At 45.9% G+C, this 18,899-nt stretch overlaps 1 protein-coding gene across 1 annotated transcript; it reads left to right on the top strand.

Moving 5' to 3' along the window:
- The first annotated feature begins 314 nt into the window (after positions 1–314).
- LOC123399624 (probable xyloglucan endotransglucosylase/hydrolase protein 27) lies at positions 315–2,038 on the top strand. The gene has a single exon (XM_045094021.1). It carries the CDS (start codon positions 635–637, stop codon positions 1,712–1,714), a length of 1,080 nt encoding a protein of 359 aa, XP_044949956.1. The 5' UTR covers positions 315–634; the 3' UTR covers positions 1,715–2,038.
- The last annotated feature ends 16,861 nt before the right edge of the window (positions 2,039–18,899 follow it).

Here is an 18,899-nt window from a genome sequence, read left to right as displayed (position 1 = left end):
GGGATGGATCATAGTAATATACTCCCTCCGTTCCTAAATATAAGTATTTTAAGAGATTTCAGGTGACTACATACGAAGCAAAATAAATGAATATATACTCTAAAGTATGTCTATATACATACGTATGTAATCCTTTAATAAAATCTCTAGAAAAAATTATATTTAGGAACGGAGGGTGTATTTTTAATCCACACCACATACATATATGCATGCATGGGTGGTTGTTCAATCAGACAATAATACACTTCATCCAGAAGAATATATCCTACTCAAAAAGCAAAAATAACTAGAAATAAAAACGGAATCTTGCATTAGATAAATATATTGATATAGATATATGACCCGTGAGCCCAGCCAAGCAGGTAAGCACCGGCGCGGCGCCGCCGGTGCCATTCCCAACCTCCAGCTAGCTAGCTTATTAGGTGCTACGACCATCTCTAACCTCCCTATCATTTCCACCATCATGTCATGTCTACAGACCAACCAATTTTGCAGCATCACATCGTATATAAACACAAATCCAAACACCTTTCCACTTAACAGTTAACTCTTCTCCTCGAATCTTGCATCGGTCCATCGATCGGCACCAAGAATTTTTCATCCTTCAAATTCTTGATTGATCGATCGACTGATCATGGCGGCAGCGGCGGCGACGTTGTTGTTGCTTTTCGCCTCCTGCATGCATGCCGCCGTGTTCTGCGCGGCGGCAGCGGGGTTCGACGAGGTGCCGACGGTGACCTTCGACGAGGGCTTCGCCCCGCTCTTCGGCGAGTCCAACATGGGTCACTCCTCCGGCGGCGACGCCGTGAGCATCACCCTGGACCGCAGCACCGGCTCCGGCTTCATCTCCAAGCGCTACTACCACCATGGCCTCTTCAGCGCCGACGTCAAGCTCCCCGCCGGCCACACGGCCGGCGTCGTCGTCGCCTTCTACCTCTCCAACGGCGACGTCTTCGAGGCCACCCACGACGAGCTGGACTTCGAGTTCCTCGGCAACCGCGCCGGCCACCGGTGGCGGATGCAGACCAACGTGTACGGCAACGGCAGCACGGCCACGGGGCGCGAGGAGCGCTACGTGCTGCCCTTCGACCCCACCGCCGCCAAGCACAGGTTCTCCATCCTCTGGTCCTCCAGCTCCGTCGTCTTCTACGTCGACGGCACCCCCGTCCGCGAGGCGCAGCGCCGCCGCGGCCGCCGTCGCTTCGTGGACGACGGCGTGGGCCCCGACGGCGACGGCAGCGACATGGGCGCCGACTACCCGTCCAAGCCCATGGCGGTGTACGTCACCATCTGGGACGGCTCCACCTGGGCCACGGAGAACGGCAAGCACACGGTGGACTACGCCCACGGGCCATTCACCGCCGAGTTCTCCGGCCTCGTGCTTCGCGGATGCCCCGCCGACGCCAGCGCAGACATCCGCCAGCTCCACCTCGGCGCATCCACGCAGCGGTGCGCCGCGGCGGAGTGGGAGCTGATGACGGCCGAGTACGCGGTCATGACGGCGCGGAAGCGCGAGGCCATGCGGCGGTTCAGGCGGAAGCAGATGGTGTACACGGTGTGCTACGACACGGACCGGTACCCGGCGGCGCTGCCGGAGTGCGAGGTGAACGCGGCGGAGCGGCAGATGTTCGAGCGGTGGGGAGAGTCCAAGGTCTCGTTCCGCTCCCGGACGACGCCGCCGCGGCCGCTTGTGCCCATGATGCAGGCCGACTGAGTGATCGGATGGGATCGGACGGACCACAAGCGCCCACGTTGCTGCATGTAAAGTTGCTTAGCTAGTTGTACAAAAGTGATTATGATCAGTTGGTTGATGGATCTGTTTGGTTTTGTGGGTATCTAAATAAGTAAAAAAATAACTAGTTTATGCGAAATAAAAAAAAATTAAAAAATAAGTAGTATCTAATCGAGTGGCTCACTGATTAAAGGTGGTGCTAATCCATTAATTAGCAGGACCAGCGTCATTATCTTCTCGTTATGTTCCACTAGTTAGGCTATGATGGCAACATACAATAATACAATTTATTCTTTACTTAGAACATCTTCAGCCGTTCGGTCCCAAGAGCGTAAAATAGCGTTGTCTAGGGTGCGTCGATGAAAAAATCGTCCTGGAAGCTCGGGTTCCCAGTCGCACCCCTTTCCCAACAAATCGTCTGAATTGTTTTAAAAAGATGAACTTGGCTAAATTCAGCCAAAACAGAGTCAAATACAAAGGAAATTCATAGTTTACATTAAAATTTGTAAAAAAGTGAAATAAAAACATAATTAAGCATAATTAAACATAAAACTAAACTAAACTACACTACACCGCCGCTGCCGCCCAACGCCGTCACCTTCTACATGCCGAGAAGCTTGTAAAAATTGGTGTAGTCGTCATCACCGTCGTCGTCGTCGTCGTCGTTGCCGCCCGCTCCGCAGCCGTCCTTGCTGCACCCCTGCCTGGATCGCCGTGGAGAACGGGGTTCGAAGGCCCCGATGCCTCCTTGTTGCTCTCGTCGAGGATGACGACGTCGCCCTCCTCGCGGCCGTGGCGACGGGCGGCGATCTCCTCCAAGGCACAGCGCTGGCCACTAGTGGGGACAGGGCCTATAGCCCCGGCCCGTAAGGGGCTTTAGTCCTGGTTCACCAACCGGGACTAAAGGGGCGGGACTAAAGGCCTAACCTTTAGTCCCGGTCCAGTTCCAAGCCGGGACCAAAGATGCTCCACGTGGGCGCCTCGGAGCGCCCTCAGGGGCAGGCCCTTTAGTCCCGGGTCTTAACACGGACCGGGACTAAAGAGTTTCAGATTTTGTTTATTTTTGGGTTTTAGGGATTTAGGGTTTAGGTGTTCGGGAGATTAACGTGATGCCTCGTTTGGTGTTCGGGAATTAGTTTTGATATAATTCTAAATAGAAATAATTATGCATATATATATAAGATTAACTTATCTTACAAGCGAGCATATATATATACAATTATATGGAGATCTGAATTATCGGGACTAGAGCCCGTCTATTCGATTACATGGACCAACATCAGTAATGGCCCCTAGCTACACTAAATCGTCATTTGTCATCTATAGCTTCCGTCCTCAGAAAGGTCGCAAGCTCCTCTGCAACAGCAATCGCGCGTTGCTCTGGTAGGGACTTCTCCCTCATGGCAGTGTACTATATAAGAAGAGGAGATGAATATGAATATCAATCATGATAACAAAGAATGACGGGTAAAAATAGAGGTGTGAATGTTCATTGCTTACGTCGAATCTGTGATCCTTGTGCTCAGAGGTAAACGTGCGAATGGTCTCGCAAACATAGTATCCGCATAGATGCGTCCCCCGTGGCTGCTGGTCGCACTTTACGAGAATATAATATATATAATCAAAATAATAATCTAGCATCATAAATGTATTGGAAATAGAAGTATATCATACTACTACTTACCGGAGCCGCTCTAAAGGTCAGCTTCTCAGACTCGATACCGGGAGTCACGCACTTGAACGGCTTCCAAACCCTGCCCGACAAAGATAATGATTTGCTAAGTTTTTCATTAATTGATATATCAGAAAATCATCGAAAGAGACCGATAGAGCGCAAGAATGATTGAAATTACCCTTGGAGCATGTCCTGCAGGCTTTGGAACTGTTCCAAGGGTCTCGATAATGGGTCGAAGGCATCAACTCTTTCCTTATCAATTTGAATGTCCAACGGAATCCAATGGAAGCTGCACATGTATATATATATATATATGTGTGTCAGTAACTTATCAATTACACTTATAAGTGAATGGACACAACAGAGTAAAGACCCTCACCTGAAGTTGTATGGAAACAGTATGTGGTCACAGAAATTTTGATCTGTTAGAAACCTTAGAAGGTTTTCCTCCGTCTCCTTGGGTTTATCAGTTAGCGTCGCTATATGTATTTTATCTGGGTCAATAAACCCAATATTTAAGATGTTCCTATTTTTACAATCCAGAATCTTCATTCTGCATAATAGAGTACAAGTTATATATAGACAATGAATTGAAATAAATAAACAAGTTATATGTAGACAACGAATTGAAAAACTTACAGACAATAGCAACTCATAAGCGATTTGTCGAGGGCGTCGGCATTGTATATCTGGAAGAGTTCATCAAAGTCGATATGGATTTCTTCGGGGCGGCCGTAGTACTTCCGTGGGACACTCACCACGATCATCGTTCTCCCATTCTTTGATTCACTTAAGTACCATGTATGCAAGTAACGCATATTTGTTGGGAGATCATCTTTGCTGACCAGAGGCGCTCCCATGACAAACTGTGGCGTAGGGGCTACCACAGCCTTGGGTAACCTGTCGTCTTGGGAAGCCAGAATGTCTTCAACCGGGATACCCCATTCATCCGCCCACTTCTCTGCTAATTCCAAATCTTGCCCCTGCACCGGAGGGGGGACATTCTCGGGTAACACCCTGAGGGGTGGGATCGATTGTTTGGCCTGTTGTCCAAGTTGAGGAACGTCTGATCTTTTTTGCTTGTAGTTGAACTTGATTTGCTCCCACTTGCACTTGCACGTGATCTGCTCTTTTTCACTTCCTTCTGCAATGTGCGTGTATAGTCATCAGGCTTATGGTGTAAGCCATACTGTGATGGAAGGGTCGTGAAGTATTTTGCATATGCTATTTGCTTCTCGGTGTATTCCGGGCGGGGCTCGGGTTCCTTCTTTTTCATCTGCGCATCATGATGTTCCTTTGCTATCATGGAGTTTTCCTCGGGGGTACGATCATAAGGTCTGATAGGAAGATTAGCATGAGGTACCTTTGGGAGGGGCGACATTTTGCGCTTTGGGGGGCTCCGTCGCTTAGAAATCATTGGCGGAGCGTTCTTGCTGGCACGCTTCCTCTTAGTATCCGGAGCGGGCGGCGGCGGAGACGGACGACCCAAGTCCGGCGGCGGTTATCGAGATGGACTCGTGTTGTGCTGGCCGGTGTCATGTGGAGGGCTTGGAGGTAATGGAGGTGTAGGTGACCTGCGACGACTCGGAGGCGGTGTTGTCCTTGGGGCCGAGCCTGGAAGCTTGATGTAGTTCTTGTCCCATAGGATGAATCCACCCAGTACTTCTCCGAGTGTCCTCTCATCTTCGGGTCCAGCTATGTCGAGCTCCATATCATGAAACCCCGCCATGATTTCATCCACCCCGATTTTGGCAAAGCCAGTTGGAATCTCACGGCCATGCCAACGTGCATCAGGGCCAGAAGGTAAAGCTTGTCCGACGGCCACCTTCATGGATATGTTCTTGAATTTTTGATGGAGTTCACATGATGTTGACTCCTTGATTCCATCCACGGGGTAGCCGGGACCGCCCTCTATCATTCTTCGTGCATCGTCGGGCGGGGCCTCAGATTCAGCCACGCTGCTTTTCCGCTTAGATGGGGCGCCGGTAATATCAAGTGCAGGATCTTCCTGGCGCGCTACTCCTCTAAGCTCATCAATCTGCTTCTGTTGCTCGTTAATCCTGGCAAGCAACTGGTTGAACTTGTCATTCTCCTCATCCTGCTGCCGCTTCTTTGCTCTCGCTCGGCTTTTGTAAGTGTCTTGGTCTCTGGCAAACCCAAGCCACCACGGGTAAGAAGGACCGAAGCCTCGCGTTCGTCCTCCATGTTCGTGATTGCCCAGGACCAGTGTGAGCAAATCTTTCTCTCTATCTGCAGTGAACTTTCTTTTTCCCTCCTTAATTTCTTTAACTATCTTTTTCCAATTCTCCCTGCAAAGACCATCACTGCAGATGAGGTCCCCTGTTGTTTCGTCATACGAACCACCATGCGCAAGGAACCAATTTCTTGCTCTCAATTCCCACTCATCACAGAGTGGTTCAGGTATGATGCCTTTAGCTAGCTGATCTTGCTCTTTCTTATCCCACTTTGGGATGGCAGTCTCATAGCCCCCTGGCCCCAGCTTGTGGTGATATTTCTTCTTGTCGGCATTTTTCTTGTTCTTTTCTGATAATGCCTGGGCATCTTCTGACTCCTTGTACTCTTGAAATGCCTTCCAGTGATTCGCCTGCTTGGCTAGATACCCCTCGAATACTGGCAGTTTCTTTGTCCTCAGATAGTTTTTCCATAGCTTCTTCTTCCAGCTACGGAACAGTTCGGCCATCTTCTTTAGAGTCCACTGCTTGACTTTGGCCGTCAGTTTGTCTGCGGCGTCTTCATTCTCACATTCTAGCAGGTTGAAATGTGACATGAGATCATTCCAAAGATTAGCTTTGTACCTTTCGGCGACATAGTCACTATCGGCTGCCCCTTTGTGCTTGTTCCACTCCCGAACGCTGATCGGGACGTGATCCCTAACGAGAACTCCGCATTGCTTCTTGAATGTGTCAGCATCATTCTTAGGAAGCTTGGGTTTGCCCGTAGGCAATATCACCTCAAAGGTGTAATGCGTCCGTGCATCCAACTTTCTAGTCGGGCCTCGTTTCGTAGCTTTGCTCGATGTGGAGGCCTAAGAGGGAGAAACATTCGTCAAATGAATGTATATGTATACAATATAGAGCTATCTCCAATATTTTTCACATATTACAAGTGATTGTCGAACTTCATATGTATACCTCGTCGGACTTTATTATTTCTCCACCGGCTTCTCCATCAGTGGAGCTATCACCTTCTCCGTCATTGGACCTATCTCCCGCCCCATCGGCTTCATCTTCGTATCGCTCGACCTCCATTCCATATCCAGAGGGGTTTAGATATGACGAAGGAGATTCAGCTGGTTCAACGTCGGGGCCGTTTTTGATTATATCTTCGAGCAGTTCTTCCTCTTCGAGGTTCCTCATATGTGGATCCATAGTTCTACAAAAAACGGACATTTGATTAACTAATAAACTAACAAACTATATAAGAGGGGTTGGAAACTTCGAAGTGTCGTTTTATATAGGAGGACCTTTAGTCCCGGGTCTTGGCTAGAACCTAAACTCTAAAATATGTCTAACGGATTCTCTTAACCTTTAAGGATTTAACAAAATGGCGACATTCTAGATGTGTAGAAAATGATCCTATTTTTCCTGATCTCATCTACCCTTTTATATGTCACATTGTCTAGTGTCAAAGGACTTTGTTGAACTTTGTACCAAAAAAGAATTATTCTATCAGGAACTCCGTTCCAAAACAACTTTAGTCCCGGGTCGTGGCTCCACCCGGGACTCCTAGATTTCTGCATAGTATTCAAAGTAGGAGTACTTTTCCAATTTGAGCATTCAATAAGCAAAACCAAATCGTAAAATAAAGTAGTATTCAAATTAGCATGCATTCAATTATAAGCAAAACTACATCATCTCTTTTGTCCGTACATCGTCGAATATTATCACTAATACTCCTCGAATACTATCATACATATAGCATCACTGATACAGCTAGAACCGTAGCACCCGACGGGTATCGTCGCGGGCGGTGGACACCCAAAGAGAAGGAACCATCACAGGATCATAGCTCCAGTGAGATCCCCGAAGAACCTGCCAGGTATGCTCGAACCTGCCCTCCAACGCAACCATGTAGCGACGGACGTGCTCATCCTCCTCGCTGACACGGTGGCGTACCACCTCCGCGGTGTCCGGAAGCCTCGGCACCGTCACTGGCCCACGCGACTGCCACCAAACAAGGATCGGGTCAACAACGGGCTCGCTCCTCACGAACCTACGCCCCCCGGAAGGTAGCACCTCCCAATACCAGCCGGGCGGAGCCCAGTCCCGGACATGGCCCCTCTGATCAAGCAGGTGTCCTCCGTCGAGTCGACGACGAGGATGCGGGATAGGCATCCTAAAATGAACTAAAAAAATAAACTAGTCCTATTAATTTTCTTTCTAAAAATAAACTATTAACACTTAAGCATATACAATAGCAAAATTAAACTATTAACACTTAAGCATATACAATAGCAAAATTAAGCAATAATCTAAGAAACACTAATTAAGCATCTATATACGTAGAAATGTCTTCTTCTTCTTCTTCTTCTTCTTCTTCTTCTTCTTGTTTCTTATTTTCTTCTCCGCTTCTTCTTCAACTTCTCTTCTTCTACTTCTCCTCTTCTTTTATTTTTCCTCTTCTTCTCCTCTCCTCCTCTTCTTATTCTCCTTTTTCTTCTTTTCTTCTCCTCCTCTTCTTATTTTCCTTTTTCCTAATCTTATTTTCTTATTTTTGTTCATCTTTCTTCTTCTTGTAACCCTAACCTAATTCTAAATATTACTAACCCTAATAATCTAGCACAAACCTAATAACAATAGGAATTAAATGACAAAAAAAATATTTTTCTTTTTCTTCTTTTCTTCCCTTTTTCTTCCTTTCTTCTCCTTTTTCTTCCTTTCTTCCCTTTTTCTTCCTTTCTTCCCTTTTTATTTTTCTTCTTTTCTTCCCTTTTTCTTCTTTTCTTCCCCTTTTTCTTCTTTTCTTCTCCTTTTTCTTCTTTTCTTCTCCTTTTTCTTCCTTTCTTCTCCTTTTTCTTCCTTTCTTCCCTTTTTCTTATTTTCTTCTCCTTTTTCTTCTTTTCTTCTCTTTTTTCTTCTTTTCTTCTACCGGCCGGAGTGTTTGGGAGGAGGGGGCGGGGGGCTTACCGGTCGGAGGCGTCGACGACGGCGAGGAGGACGGCAGGCGGCGGCTAGGAGGACGGCCGGTGGCGGCGAGGAGGACGGCGGGCAGCCTGACGGCGTCGTCGAGTTCGTCGGTGTGCCGTACCGGGCAGGAGAATGAGGAAGAAGGAGAGAACGAAATGCGATTTGGGTTGGAAATTTTCTAACTCCCCCTTATATAGGTGGACCTTTAGTGCCGGTTCGGGGCTGGAACCGGGACTAAAGACACCCTTTAGTCCCGGGTGGAGCCATGACCCGGGACTAAAGGCCCTTTTTCGGCAGACCAAAAGGCGGGAAGCAGGGGCCTTTAGTTCCGGGTCGGGGCTCGGGCCGGGACTAAAGACACCCTTTAGTCCCGGGTCGTGGCTCCACCCGGGACTAAAGCCCCTCCACTGGCTGCACTATAAGTTTAGTCCCACCTCGCCCAGCCAGGGAGACTAACACTAGTTTATAAGCCCCGTCGCAGCATCTCCATCGAGCTCCTCTCTAAAGCAGGCTTACGGGCCTAAACTGACTGTAAATTTAAAAATTGAAACTATATTTGAAATTATGGAGAAAATTAAACCTGAATTCAAAGTGAGGTCACTTTGAATTTAGGTTTAATTTTCTTTATAAATTCTCATATAGTTTCAATTTTTTTCTATTTTCAAAATTAACTATTTTGTTATTTTCAATTAAAAACTTTGTTTATTAAAATTCTTTTTGCATATTTGAGAATTTGACAAAACTATGATAATGAAAAGTGTTTGAAATTGAATAAATAATTCAAAACTATTTTCTATTTTCAAAATTAATTATTTTGACTATTCAAACTATTAACTATTTTGTTATTTTCAATTAAAAACTATGTTTATTAAAATTCTTTTTGCATATTTGAGAATTTGACAAAACTATGATAATGAAAAGTGTTTGAAATTGAATAAATAATTCAAAACTATTTTCCCTCGACTCCGTCGGCCGCCGGGAATCCGCTTGAGAGGCAAGTCTTTAATCAGTCTCTCCAGCCGACATTGGGATTAGGTTTGTCCTGTGCTATTTTTTCTCCAATGCGAGCAAGACTTCTCATATATGTTCTGCTCATATTCTGCATCTCAAGCTCAAGTAATCAGTCAGAAGTTAGGACCATGATTTCTTTTTCTAGATGTGGACTATGCCTGTGGATTTCCCCCCGTATTCATCCGAATCATAAGAACAGAGTGATCTGGCCATTTATCCATACTCGATGGTTCTTTAATCCACATGGTTCTTTAAGCTTTCTTGTTTTTAAGCTCTGTATGAAGAAGATAACAGATGGACAATATGTGCTTCTCTGTTTAGCAAAAGCAGTAGATCTCGGATTACTGTTCACATCAAATCCATTGTTTTGAACCCGGACCTTACTTTCCTCACTGGTGCACATGGAAAGGCAAATATGGCAGGGTCCTCTGAAGAAACAATGAAAAGCCAAGGAAACGACATATAAAATGTTTTAAACTGCAAACATATTAGGCCAATCCCCAATGGATTGTGGGTAAACACTGCTATACTACATACATCCAGCATGTCTTCCTTTGCAAACCACAAATTTGATCACGAATTCACGATTCATTGCACTTACCCTTTAATCTCTTACTCTTCATTTTCTTTACTACAGGAGAAAATCGAGCTACAGATGAGGTTATGGAGTTGGATGATCTTCAGACGCTCTCGAAGGATTATGTCTTATCAGGGAAATGTGACATTACAGTAGCATCCGTGTTTTGTTTCTCCAACATTGTCATTTATTTAGCTAATATTCTGTAGCTACGTACATTTTCTTGTTATCATACTTTTTAGGGAAGTCGGTATTTTGGTTTTAACTCAAAACGTCTGATGGATATGTTTACAACAACATGCATGTGCATTGCTAAATCAGCATTATGTGTGTATTGAATTCGAACAATTTAGCCGTTATGACAGTGTTAACTTCTTAGATCCTTAGTGCTTCAGCTATCAGATATAAGTATATAAGCAACTTATCAGCATCACAATCACATTTTGTTCCTTTTTTCGATTAGACCATAAAGAAGGATTATGCAATCAAATACTTTCCATGTGAAGATGCAACTATCATACTCCAGCGCCTAGGAAGGACAAGAATTGGAAGTGCAAGTTTCATATCAGGGCATCTGGCATGTGCAATGCAGGCCGGCGCACCCTTTATTTAGGAAGGTTTGTGCATGACACTCATATTAGGCTGGGTGATATCTGTCTCTTTCAACCAATGACAAATGTTAAGCAGAGAAGATTCATAGTGACAGTCCATCTCCTTCACAAAGAGAGCATTGCTCATTCCCTTGGTGGAGGAACTGACATTGGCTCAAATCGCGGAAGTACCTGTGCCAAGATGGGCGGCATTAAGGAGGAACCACCTACCGTACTAAACTGTTGCTAGAATGCATTTGCACTTGAGTTCTCATTATATCTGTCTAATCATTGAAAACTTGTCCAGGTGAAGAGTACTCTTCACAACATGAAATCTCTGAGAATTTTGAGGGCACTTCTGAGCGTCTGTTCATTCTGTCAAACAGAGCTTTTCTAACACCAGCGCAGTATATGAAATGCCTGGAGAAAGTTGAGGAGATTAAGTTCAAACCGCCCTTTTATGTTTCTATCATGAGCAAGACCACTGTGTGGCAGCATGACAGCGAATGTTCTCCCATCCTAGTAAGTCCAAGGAAAACATTTTTCTGTTCCTTTCTGTCAGTTACTCAATTGCATCCTTATCCTTTGATAAGATAAATAGCAACAAATCTCCCAAGTATCTCTACGCCTGTGTCATTCTAACATTTGCCCTGTGTTATGTATATAAACAGCACTTTGGCTCTAAGTATGCGGCCACATATCTTGTTCAGAAGTTTGCTGCTGCTCATCTTTTTGCATATTTGAGAATTTGACAAAACTATGAAAATGAAAAGTGTTTGAAATTTAGTACATTCCATACATGCATTACATAAAAGGTTTAATACATTATTACATTACTGCACCAATATTCCTATCTATTATTTCTATTTTCTTCTGGGTCGTAGCCATGGAGAATCTTCATCATTCAGTAGGATGCTTGGGTCAGTTTTCACTTTGAAGGGCGGAATTTCATGAAACTTATTATAATCTTCTGACGTGTCTGTCTTGTCATCTACTCCCATGATGTTTCTTTTCCCTGAAAGAACTATGTGGCGTTTTGGCTCATCGGACGAGATCTTCTTTTGCTGATTTCTTTTTATCGTTTTTGTAGACATGTCCTTCACATAGAAAACCTGAGCGACATCATTGGCTAGGACAAATGGTTCGTCCATGTACGCAAGATTGTTGAGATCCACTATTGTCATGCCGTACTTTTGGTCTACAACTACCCCGCCTCCTGTCAGCTTCACCCATTTGCACCGAAACAAAGGGATCTTAAAAGTAGGTCCATAGTCAAGTTCCCATATCTCCTCTATGTACCCGTAATATGTTTCCAAACAGTGCCCATTCTCGTCTGTTGCATCAAAGCGGGCACCACTATTTTGGTTGGTGCTCTTTTTATCTTGGGCAACCGTGTAAAATGTATTCCCATTTATATCATACCCTTGGAAAGTACATATAGTCGAAGATGGTGGCCTGGCCAAACAGTACAGCTGATCTCCAACGGTGTCGTCATTCATGAGATGTGTCTGCAACCAACTGCCGAAAGTCTTCTCGTGTTCCCCTTTAATCCAAGAGTCAGCCTTCCCCGAGTTTTCGGAGCGTAGAATATTCTTGTGTCTCACGATATACGGAGCCACCTCGGTGGAATTGTGTAGAACTGTGTAGCGTGCTTGAGAGAAAGAATGCCCGTCCATACATACTTTTGCTTTCCTTTCTAGTGTGCCTTTTCCTGTCAGCCTACCCTCATACCGAGATTCAGGAACACCAATCGGCTTAAGGTTAGGAAGAAAGTCCACACAAAACTCAATGACCTCCTCTGTTCCATAGCCCTTGGAGATGCTTCCTTCTGGCCTAGCACGGTTACGAACATATTTCTTTAAGACTCCCATGAACCTCTCGAAGGGGAACATATTGTGTAGAAACACAGGACCGAGAATTCTAATCTCTTCGACTAGGTGAACTAGGAGGTGTGTCATTATATTGAAGAAGGATGGCGGGAACAACAACTCAAAGCTGACCAGACATTGGACCACATCAATTTGTAACCCTAATAGACTTTCTCGATCGATTACCTTCTGAGAAATTGCATTGAGGAATGCACATACCTTCACAATTGCCAGGCGAACATTTTCCGGTAGAATTCCCCTCAATGCAACCGGAAGCAATTGCGTCATAAGCACGTGGCAGTCATGAGACTTTAGGTTTTGGAAATTTTTGTCTTTCATATTTACGATTCCCTTTATATTCGACGAGAAGCCAGTCGGGACCTTGATACTGAAAATGACTTCAAAGAAGATTTCCTTCTCTTCCTTAGTAAGAGCGTAGCTGGCACGCCCTTGAAACTGCCCTGGATGCATGTCATCTCTTCCTTTATGACGTTCCTGGTCCTCCAGTGCTTCCGGTGTATCTTTTGACTTCCCATACAAGCCCAGGAAGCCTAGAATATTCACATAGACATTCTTCGTCAGGTGCATCACGTCGATTGCCGAGCGGACCTCATGGACTTCCCAGTAGGGTAGCTCCCAAAATATAGATTTCTTCTTCCACATGGGTACGCGCTTATCACGGCTGTTAGGAACAGGTTGGCTGCCAGGACCCTTTCCAAAGATTACTTTTAATTCTTTGACCATATCAAATACTTCAGCACCAGTACGGATGACAGGCTTCCTCCGGGGTTCTGCCTTGCCATTGAAATGCTTGCCTTTTTTCTTTAAGGGATGCTTGGGCGGAAGAAAACGACGATTGTACGGGTACAAATTCTTCCTACATTTGTCCAGATATATACTTTCTGTCTGATCCAAACAGTGCGTGCATGCATTGTATCCCTTGTTTGACTGTCCTGAAATGTTACTAAGAGCAGGTCAATCATTGATGGTTACGAAAAGCAACGCTCGAAGGTCAAATTCCTCTTGTTTGTGCTCGTCCCACACACATACACCTGGTTCGGCCCAGAGCTGTAAAAGTTCATCAACTAATGGCCTTAGGTACACATCAATATCGTTGCCGGGTTGCTTTGGACCTTGGATAAGCACTGGCATCATAATGAACTTCCGCTTCATGCACAACCAAGGAGGAAGGTTGTAGATACATAGAGTAACGGGCCAGGTGTTGTGACTGCAACTCTGCTCCCCAAAAGGATTCATGCCATCTGTACTCGGACCTAACCATAAGTTCCTTGCGTCAGCTGCAAATCTCGGGAACTCTTTCTCGATTTTTCTCCACTGCCGACCATCAGCGGTGTGCCTCAACTTATCGTCTTTCATAAGATCTTCCATGTGCCATCGCAACAACTTCGCATGATCTTTATTTCTGAACAGACGTTTCAACCGTGGTATTATAGGAGTATACCACATCACCTTGCCAGGAACCCTCTTCCTGGGTGGCTCGCCCTCAATATCACCAGGGTCATCTTTTCTGATCTTATACCGCAATGCAGTGCATACCGGGCATTTATCCATATTCTCGTACTTCTCACCGCGGTAGAGGATGCAGTCATTAGGGCATGCATGTATCTTCTGCACGTCTAATCCTAGAGGGCAGACAAGCTTCTTTGCTTCGTACGTGCTGGCGGGCAATTCGTTCTTTCTTGGAAGCATCTTCTTCATCAGTACCAGCAACTTTTCGAATGACGAGTCAGTCACACCGGTCTCTGCCTTCCACTTCAGCAATTCCAGTGTGCTACCCAGCTTCTTCTGGCCATCTTCACAAGTTGGGTACAACAATTTGTTGTGGTCCTGTAACATCTGCTCGAACTGCAACCTCTCCTTTTCTGTGTCGCAACCTCGCCGTGCATCAGAAATGACCCGGCCAAGATCATCAGCGGGCTCATCTGGTTCTCGTTCGTCATCCTGATCTTCTTCTTCATTGTCTTCCATTGCGGTATCAGCATACTCAGGGAACATAGATCGATAGTGATCATCATCGTTCTCTTCTTCTTCATCGTCGTCTTCCATCATAACCCCTCTTTCTCCGTGCTTGGTCCAAACATTATAGCCCGACATAAAACCGGACCGAAGCAGGTGGCTCTGAATGACTCTTGAGGAAGTGTAATCCTTCTCATTCCGACATTCAACACATGGACAAAACATATAGCCACCACCATGCTTGTTCGCATCGGCTGCATCTCGAAAAGAATGCACGCCTTCTCTGTAAGCGGTTGTGCGTCGATCACCGTACATCCATGGATGGATCATCTGCGTTATACGACAGTATATCAAATACAATTACGATCCTAAAAATTAGTACCGCACGGTCTAAACGAGGAAATATAGTTGCTAACCTTTTAGAATAAGTAGAAATAAAGGGGAAGAGGTTTAAGCGTGGCTCGGACATCTCATATCGTAGTTGTGTTCGATGAACTGAAGCGGCATCGCTCTAACACACATTTCAACAAACACCTCTAGTGCATCCAAAAATAATGAAGAGCTAGCACACACCCACACTCTTTCATCCAAGAAAAATGCAAGGAAGAGGGGAGAGGGGGGTTGTGCTATATATAGGCAGAGGACTTTAGTCCCGGTTTGAGAAACAAACCGGGACTAAAGGTGGCGCACATGCGGGCTGCACACCGCGTAGCCCTTTAGTCCCGGTTTGAGACACAAACCGGGACTAAAGGCTCCTTACGGGCCGGGACCAAAGCCTCGTGGGAGGCATTGCGATTTGGGGCGACGTGGCCGGGCCTTTAGTCCCGGCCCAGAGGCAGGCCGGGACTAAAGGGTCCAGGCCAAAGGCCCGTCCACTAGTGGGCGCTCCATCTCCTACCAGACGTAGTCATCACACGCCCATTTTAGGACGGTCTTGTCGTCAGCGGCCATGGCCAGGTGCTCCGGCTTGACGGGGAGAACTCTCGGCTCCGTGTTCGGCTTGACGAGGCAGGAAGAAGCGCCGGGATCGTTGATGATGATGCCGGCGCTGCACGTGCGCCACCCCAGCGGCGTCTCCCGCGGCTCCGGCTTGATGGGGAGGAACGCAGGCGATCTGGAGGAGCGGGTGTGGGAGCCGGACGACGAGGACGACACTGTCTCTATCCGCCTTAGCGTCCAGGAGCTACGGCGGCGGCGGTAGGAAGCAGGTGGCGGTGGATACTAGTACCTCGAGGAGTTGCTGCCCTCGAGTAGACGGCCTCCAAGGTGCGACCTGGGACGCCCCACCATTCCCGGTGCCCCTCAGAGTTGTGGCGGCCGCGGGGTTCGACCCCGTTTGTGGTGGCGAGCTGGTCGGCGTGACGGCGATCTAAGTACGCCGTCCACAGCTCGTTCCTATCTGGGTCGTACCACGGCAGGTTGCGCGAGCTCTCCGGCAGCCCCGACCGGATGCGCGCGATCTTTGCCCACCGGTCAGCATCCAGTGGGCGGTGGTGGCACCGGCGCTCATCCTACAGGACCCTGGCACCCGCATGTCCAATGGTGCCGGGTAGTCCGCCTCGTAGAGAAGGTGGGTCGGGACACGCGTCACCGCGCCTTCACTGCGTCGCCCGTACATCAATGGAAGGCTGACCGGCGGTGCAACCTTCGCATTGATTCCCGCAGGAACAAGGTGGTGAGGACGATGACCGCATGCCGAGTCGTTGACTCGATGGGGAAAACGTTTTTTTACACCAAATAAGTTTCCATCGGCACCCCGGGCGACCCAACGCGTTGACTGGGCTGTTTGTTCCCAACCGGCGAAAAAAATGGTGATGATGGGGGGGGGGGGTGTTGGGGGCGCGGCTGGAGATACTCTTAGACCAAAGAGAGTGGTTGTTCTACACCCCAGCTCGGTGCACCCATGGTGTACCCACGCAAAAAAATATAGCAAAACATTTCAGGCACTACTTTTCCTTAGACTGAATCATGCACAGTTTTAAAACTTGAACCTACAAATGAAGCAATATTCTTGCAAAAAGCATAAGTGAACCTACAAATGCTATTTGTTTACAACATTCAGGTTAAAAGGACTAGAAATATATGGAAGCCGATGCCGAACGTTCGTCTTTTGATCATGACAAATCGAATATCTTTTGTGGCAACTTATATTTGTCGAGGATGACAAGTTTAGTTGACAAGACACGGCAAATCCGCTACAGTTTATCTTTTGCCAGAAAAAATGTTGTATTTGCCAAGTAAACTTCCATCCTCACGTCAACTAAAATTGTCATAAAAAATGTTCCATTTTTCATGGTCAAATATCAAACCCTCGGAGTTATCATTTTTGAAATATATTGCTGGAAATCACACAATATTAACTAGCCTATATGTTGGCTTTACTTAGCGTACCTTTTTTCATAAGAGGACAGAACCTTACTGCTGCAGGTTTATATTTTATCAACATTGCACTAACAAAGAAAATTCTTGTGTCGGGTAGGTGCATGCATCGTCTTGGCGGAGTGGCCAGAATATTGATAAAATATTTTCTTTTCTGAGAGAAAATGCATCGCTTTTCTGAAGTTCTCATAGCCTCCGACCCACCCAAGGACAAAGCTCATAACCAAGGGATTCTAAGCTATTGATCTGTTCGGAGGACTAGTGAGTTAATATTCACTGCATATCTCGAAAGGCTCTTATAAGGAGAGAGGCTTCCCTAAGCAAAAGATGAATAGCTTACTCATCACATAATTTCTATATATTGAAGCGTTGTACAACGGCATTTCGTGTGTTCTTGGTTTTCCTAAATACTAGGTACCTATTTAAATTTCATGGGTATAGTCATAGAAGGCACCGGGAACTGGAATACAACATGCAACACTGGACTAACGTGCTAGTAATAATGAGACTGGCTTGCTTGACACCACAGTTGCGGATGGTCTACACGGTGTGCTACGATATGAACCAATACACGAGTGGCATGCCGCCTTTGAGTGGTAGAGCGATTCAAAGGGCGTCCGCTTCAAGCAGCACCACGCAACGGCATCATGTGGCGTGCCCATTGGGTGATCCAAATGTTGGAAGATTAGTCAAGTTCATGATTAAATTTAATAAATAATTCATGATCAAGATAAAAGATAGCATGCAATACTCTACCAACCTAGAAGAGCAACCGAACATGTAGATCACCATCGCACACGGAGTAGCAACTACAACGAGCAACATTAACAGATTACGAGTAACGTACTTTTCGTTAGTTGCAGCCAGAGCGATTGTGTTGATGATGATGTTGGCGACGATCTTTTGTTGATGGCAATGAAGACGACGATAAGTAACACCGTCCGACTTGGACGGTAGACGACTCGTGGTGAAGAACTTGAGCAGTCGCGGAAAACGCCTTCCAAAAACGTATTTCGTCCTTTCCGGATGCAGGATCGCAAAGACGAAAGGTTCCGGAGACCTACTCTCTCGCACGCCGATGCACACCGACGTTCGAGATGAGGTAGACTACAACGGCGACGCAAGTTGTGAGACGAGGCAAAACCCTAGGTGTTTTCGGTATATCTTTGGCCAACCACGGTAAGCAGTATATATAGAAGGACTAAAGTTGATACCGTGTTGCGATCACGATCTCAAACCGACTTGGTTTCTAAGTCGTATACTTACCGGACAAGAAATTTGTCAAGACATAAAAATAAAACGGCAAAAGAAAACCGTGCCCCCTCAAGCCCATTAATTCTAACACTAAATTACTGTAAAATTGATTAGCTAGTGGTACGAATAAAAATGACTCAGAAGTTTCACGTAAGATACTTATCACACGGGTATGTGAGTAGTCGTGTTGATGTATTGTTAATTTTTTGGGCATCTAGTGCCATTGTCTAATTTGCATTTGTGAAGAATGTCAACTTTTTTTTATTGTTTTTACCGTAACCAGCAAGAGCTCTATTTTCTTCAATTAAGAAGGGAGAATAACGACTGTACAATGGGCTGAAAAAATCAGCTTACGAAGGAAAAAACACACCCACAACAGGAGAGAGACACAAACTATGTACGTCTCGTGAACCTGTCAAACCTAACCAACGAGTACTCCCGGAAAGCCTACCTATAGAGGCGAAGATCATCACAAACCATTGGAGGGGGCTACAAAACCATCTAAGGGGGCTACTTTAACTTACAAATTAAGCAATGTTCTTGCAAAAAAGCAGAACTGAACATACAAATATTATTTGTTTAAAAATTTCAGGTTGAGAGGATTAGAAATATATTGCTGGAAAGCACACAATATTAACTAGCTTATATGTTGGCTTTACTTGACGTGCCTTTTTCTGATAGGACCCTAC

The sequence above is a fragment of the Hordeum vulgare genome, chromosome 5H (assembly GCF_904849725.1).
Source record: "Hordeum vulgare subsp. vulgare chromosome 5H, MorexV3_pseudomolecules_assembly, whole genome shotgun sequence".
Lineage (NCBI taxonomy): Eukaryota > Viridiplantae > Streptophyta > Magnoliopsida > Poales > Poaceae > Hordeum > Hordeum vulgare.
This window is presented reverse-complemented; position numbering and strand designations above follow the sequence as displayed.